Genomic DNA, 6,361 nt, shown 5'->3' on the forward strand with positions numbered 1-6,361 from the left:
AGGCCACAACAGTGAGAGGCCCGCGTACCGCAAAAAAAAAAAAAGAAAAAGAAAATGATTCTTTAAGATTTTTTTTTGTGTGACTAAATTTCCAGTTTTCATTTGGAAAGCCAAATGTATTTTCTGGATTTGAACTTTCAGCATGAAAAATGCTCTGGGGTTTTTATTTTGGCAGTTAATTTCTTTGCTTAACAAAAAGGTGGTTTGGTTTGGTTTGGTTTTGAGTCATGCATGCTCACTCTAGGAAATTTGGAAAATTCATATGAATAGAAGAAAGTTCACTGCCCCCCTCCCCAATTCGTAGAGAAATAAATTGTAACAATTTGGTATCTTTCCAAGTGGCCTCTGTGTGTGTGTGTGTGTGTGTGTGTGTGTGTGTGTGTGTGCAGAGTTATTTTGTTTAGTTTCCATTGTTGCTGAATAAATAGGATGATTTCTGATTCACAATTTACAGAACTGGTTTCATATCCTTGTAACAAGCCTGTGATGCTTCCAACAGCTGTGACACTTTGCCCCCTCTGGGGATTATGGGGGTGGGCACGTCGCGCTCCCCTGGATTCTCACACTTGTGAGAGTGCCAGTTACGCTGCACCGCTGCCAACACTAAACAGTATCCTTTTAATCTTAGAGTTAATCTCAAGTGTCTAAATTGTCCTTCTAGAGCCTAACTCTACTTTGTTTTTTCCTTAACCCCCAGAACTTCTGAACACGTGCCCTTCTCGATGAACCCACAGTGATCTCTTTGTTTTGCCTTCTCCCAGCTCATGCATTCTTCAAGTCTTGGTAACCGGAATGTTTTGTCTGTTTGGGCTCCAAACGTTCAGTGGGACAGGAACCAAAGTTAAGTACCTCATGACACGTCCAGACGAACCTGAGAAAATTGTGAGCTGTTGACTGCACTGCCTCTCTGAATCAGCTGGTACTTCTTTTTGTCTCTAGTTTTAAAAGCTCCCCAGAGGGGACTTCCCTGGTGGCACAGTGGTTAAGAATCTGCCTGCCAATGCAGTGGAAACGGGTTCGATCCCTGGTCCGGGAAGATCCCACATGCAGCGGAGCAACTAAGCCCGTGTGCCACAACTACTGAGCCTGCACTCTAGAGCCCGTGCTCCACAATAAGAGAAGCCACCGCAATGAGAAGCCCGCCCACCGCAACGAAGAGTAGCCCCCTCTCGCGCAACTAGAGAAAGCCCAGGTGCAGCAACGAAGACCCAAACACAGCCAAAAATAAATTAATTAATTAATTAAAAAAAAAAAAAAAAAAAAAGCTCCCCAGAGGCGACCTGAAATCCAGAATCTTCTCAGAATAGGATGGAGGAAATTATTCTGAAGTTCTCATTAAACACATTTACCTCTCAAGCTTTGGAAGGAGCCAAAATGCCAAAGGCAAGAATTCCAGAGCACTGCCTACACTGTTTTGATATCCTGATAAATGTCTAACAAATCTAGCATGTGTCCTCTAGGCCTGACCAGTTGCTGGGCAAAGTTCCAGAACAGTGAGACATCTTGGGATTCATCTGGTTTAAGAAAGACCTTTAACCACCAGGTGGTAGTCACCTCAGTGTTCTTTAAATAGTCAAGTTTTGAGGTCTTTTCACTGGGGTCTGTTCTGATGGCTGCCTCCCACCAGCGTGAAACAGAAGGATGACCTTATTCTGTGAGCAGAACAACTGTGAAGGAAGTAGCCGTGTGTGTGAAAGTCTGTGGGAAGAGAGAGCCACCTACAATGTCCCCACCAAACCAGTCAGTGGAAGGCCTTCTGCAGGGAGCTCCCAACAGATCCCTGAATGCCACAGAAACCCCAGGGGCTTGGGATCCAGGGACCCTCCAAGCCCTCAAGATTTCTCTTGCTGTGGTCCTTTCCATCATCACACTGGCCACAGTCCTTTCCAACGCCTTTGTGCTTACCACCGTCTTCCTGACCAGGAAGCTCCACACCCCAGCCAACTATCTCATTGGCTCCCTGGCCATGACTGACCTCTTAGTTTCCATCTTGGTCATGCCCATCAGCATCGCATATACCACCACCCACACCTGGAGCTTTGGCCAGCTCCTGTGTGACATCTGGCTGTCTTCTGACATCACGTGCTGCACAGCCTCCATCCTGCATCTCTGTGTCATTGCTCTGGACAGGTACTGGGCCATCACTGATGACCTGGAGTATAGTAAACACTGGATAGCAGGCCATGTGGTCGCCATGATTGCCAACGTCTGGGCCATCTCCATCTGCGTCTCCATCCCACCACTCTTTTGGCAGCAGGCCAAAGCTCATGAAGAGATGTCGGACTGCCTGGTGAACACTTCTCAGATCTCCTACACCATCTATTCCACCTGTGGGGCCTTCTACATCCCGTCTGTGTTGCTCATCATCCTCTATAGCTAGATCTACACAGCCGCCCGGAACCGCATCCTGAATCCTCCATCCCTCTACAGGAAGCGCTTTACCACAGCCCGTCTCATCACAGGCTCTGCGGGGTCCTCGCTCTGCTCGCTCAATCCCAGCCTTCACGAGGGGCACTCTCATTGCGCCGGTTCCCCTCTCTTTTTTAACCACGTGAAGATCAAGCTTGCGGATAGTGTCCTGGAGCGCCAGAGGATTTCTGCTACCCGAGAGAGGAAAGCCACTAAAACCCTAGGGATCATTCTGGGGGCCTTTATCATCTGCTGGCTGCCCTTCTTTGTTGCATCTCTGGTCCTCCCCATCTGCCGGGACTCCTGCTGGATCCACCCAGCCCTTTTTGACTTTTTCACCTGGCTAGGCTATCTAAACTCCCTCATCAATCCAATAATCTATACTGTGTTTAACGAAGAGTTTCGGCAAGCATTTCAGAAAGTCTTCCATTTCAGGAAAGCCTCTTAGTCTTGTTTGGTGGCAACCCTTGTTATCTGGTCTATGTAAGTTTTGTATGGAGCTTAAAAGAGGGTAGATGAGATTAATGACCTGAGTTGAAAGAGAATTTGGAGTCAGGTGGATGGGTTTCCATTCCATATGGCACCTTAATTGGAAATTAACACCCAAGTATCAATATTTCTTCCTCTGAGTCCTTCTTAGGTAGAATCTTCCTTAGTTGTTCATGGGGAGAGATTCAGCATTGGAGGTGCCAATGATACAGAGTGACAGAGATTCAGAAGCCAGGGGCAGGGGAATGGGATGGTTGGAACCAGATAGCTACCCTGTGCCTATCTTCCTTCCCCAGTTTCTCTGCACCATCTTAATGTTCTGAAGTTAAAACCCACAGTTACCCCCATTGAAGTAGATTGACAGGATTTGCACCTACCAAGCTTGGAATACCATTCTGAATTTTTTTCCTATATGCCATTCTCTTTAGAGATCTTAAGCTGTTGAGTATTGTCAAATAAAAAGCATGAAACATCATGATCAGCAAAGCCTCAAAGGGGTAATTTTTCCCCCTCTCCCTGGACATAGAAACCTTTCAATTCAATTCAGTCTCTAGCATTTATTGAGCACCTACCACATGCCAGGCCCTGTGCCAGAGTCCTGGTAGTTATTATTTCATTGGAGCCTCATAACAATGGAAGTCAGTGTAACATGATGATTAGAGCTGAGGACCTAATGCCTCAGTTCAAATCCAAGTACTACCAATTTCTAGCTGGGTGACCTTGGACAGGTTTCTTAATCCCTCTTTGCCTCACTTCCCTCAAATGTAAAATGAGGGAAATAATAGGTATATTATTGTATATTTTAATACAGTGCTTGGCCTAAGAGCTTATCATTTTAGAGATACAGAAACTCACCTGCCCAAGGTCAAGCAATATAAAAATAGCAGCTGCTATGTATTGCGTGCCTGCAATGCTCCTTACATACAATTTCTGGTTTGCTTTTCATCCTCATTTTGCAATAAAGAAACTTGCCTATGGTTAGGGAAGATTTCATAAAGAGGTGACACATCAGCAGACTCCCAAAAGATGAGCCTTTTTGAGGTGGGAGACTAAGGAAGGGGAGGTGTGATGAAGCCTCGTGGGGGAGATGGGGCAGAGCAAAGGAAGGTAGGGAAGGTCACGCCAGGTGGAGAAAAGAGCAGGAACAGAGCCTGGGAGGCCTGTAATGCTCCATGGGGTCTCTGGGCACAGGGAGAACGAGAGTCAGGAATATGGAATATCAGAAAGGGAGAAAAAAGGAGGGATGCCAAGATAAGGGTAGGGGAGCACCCAGAGGAGTCTTGTGCTGACCTTGAAGTTTCTGCTGGACATCTCACAGTGTGGTCCCTGGACCATCTGCATCAGAATCTCCCAGGGAGACTCCGTCAACATTGAATTTCTGGTCCCTAACTCAGACCCACTACATCAGAACCTCTGGCAGTGAAACCCAGGAATCTGTTTTAAATAAACCTCTCTCCACTTCTTGCACTAGGTGATTTCTAGGCACTAGATTGTTCCCAAACTTCTAAAATTTCTAAAACCACTGTGTTAGTGACTTGCTCACCCCGTGGGGGCCCTCCCTGAGCCCAGAGACACGTCTCAGCATGCTCACTGGTCTCCTCTGCTCCTCGCGTGCCCTTCCCTACTTTCCTTTAAGGCTGTGCTCTTCCCCACCTCCTCCATCTCGCTTTGGGCCATCTTCCTGATCTGATCTGGGAAAGATCAGGAATCCAGAGACTGGACAGGGAACTGTGTACATAGAGTGTGTCTCAGTGGTTAAAGGCACAGGCTTTGAGGTCAGAAATACATGGGGTTAGGGCTTCCCTGGTGGCGCAGTGGGTGAGAGTCCGCCTGCCGATGCGGTGGACACGGGCTCGTGCCCCGGTCCGGGAAGATCCCACATGCCGCGGAGCGGCTGGGCCCGCGGGCCATGGCCGCTGAGCCTGCGCGTCCGGAGCCTGTGCTCCGCAACGGGAGAGGCCACAGCAGTGAGGGGCCCGCGTACCGCAAAAAAAAAAAAAAAGAAAAAGAAATACGTGGGGTTGGATCCCGGTTCTGCCATTTATCAACTGTGTGACCTGGGGCAAGTCCCCTAATCTGTGCTCCAGTTTCTTCATCTGTTAAATGGAGTTGTCAGTATTTAAGCCATAGGATCTTTGTGAGGATTAAATGAGGCAGTGATTTGCAAAATGCTTCACACAGTGCCTGGCATGTAAGTGCTCAGTAAAATGCCACCTGTTACTATTTGAGAACTTTGAGCCAATTACAAAAGAGGCTCAAATGCCACCACCTCGAGGCCTTCCCTAACTGTCTAGAACAAAGGTTGGTAAACCTTTTAAAAACAGCTTTATTGGTAAGATGTGGCACATATATACAATGGAATATTACTCAGCCATAAAAAGAAACGAAATTGAGTTATTTGTAGTGAGGTGGATGGACCTAGAGTCTGTCATACAGAGTGAAGTAAGTCAGAAAGAGAAAGACAAATACTGTATGCCAACACATATATATGGAATCTAAGAAAAAAAAATGTCATGAAGAACCTAGGGGTAAGACAGGAATAAAGACACAGACATACTAGAGAATGGACTTGAGGATATGGGGAGGGGGAAGGGTAAGCTGTGACAAAGTGAGAGAGTGCCATGGACATATATACACTACCAAACGTAAAATAGATAGCTAGTGGGAAGCAGCCGCATAGCACAGGGAGATCAGCTCGGTGCTTTGTGATGGGTGGGATAGGGAGGGGGGGAGGGAGGGAGACGCAAGAGGGAGGAGATATGGGAACATATGTATATGTATAACTGATTCACTTTGTTATAAAGCAGAAACTAACACACCATTGTAAAGCAATTATACTCCAATAAAGATGTAAAACAAAAAACAGCTTTATTGGGATATAATTCATATACCATAAATTCACCCATTTAAATGGAACAATTCCATGCCTTTTAGTATTTTCACAGAGTTGTGGAACTATCACCACAATCAGTTTTCATCACCCCAAAAAGAAACCGTGCACACTTTAGCTATCATTGCCCAGCCTCTCTCTCCCTAGGCGATCTATTTCTGTCACTGTAGATGGACCCTTCTGGATATTTCATACAAATGGAATCATACAATACGTGGTACTCTATGTCTACCCTGCTGAGGAACTGCCAGACTTTTCCAAAGTGGCTGCACCATTTTACATTCCCATTATCAGTGCGTGAGGCTTCCAGTTTGTTCACATTCTCACTCTTACTTGTTATTGTCTGTCTTTGATTATAGCCATTCTAGTGGGTATGAAATGGTATCTCCTTGTGATGGCAAACTTGTTTTTTAAGGGCCAGATAGTAAATATTTTCAGCTTCACAGGTCATAGAATCTATGTTGTAATTATTCAACTCTGCCATTGTAGCATGAAAGCAGCCATAGACAATACATAAAGCAATGAGCTTGGCTATATTCCAATAGAATGTTATTTACTAAAATAGGTGGCAGC

At 45.9% G+C, this 6,361-nt stretch overlaps 1 protein-coding gene across 1 annotated transcript; it reads left to right on the top strand.

Annotated features, from left to right (window-relative positions):
- The first annotated feature begins 1,723 nt into the window (after positions 1–1,723).
- Positions 1,724–2,857, top strand: HTR1D (5-hydroxytryptamine receptor 1D). The gene is given in 1 exon segment (XM_007472334.1): positions 1,724–2,857. A coding segment is annotated over 1 exon segment (1,134 nt).
- Positions 2,858–6,361: the final 3,504 nt, after the last annotated feature.

The sequence above is a fragment of the Lipotes vexillifer genome, unplaced genomic scaffold (assembly GCF_000442215.2).
Source record: "Lipotes vexillifer unplaced genomic scaffold, Lipotes_vexillifer_v1.1 scaffold496, whole genome shotgun sequence".
NCBI lineage: Eukaryota > Metazoa > Chordata > Mammalia > Artiodactyla > Lipotidae > Lipotes > Lipotes vexillifer.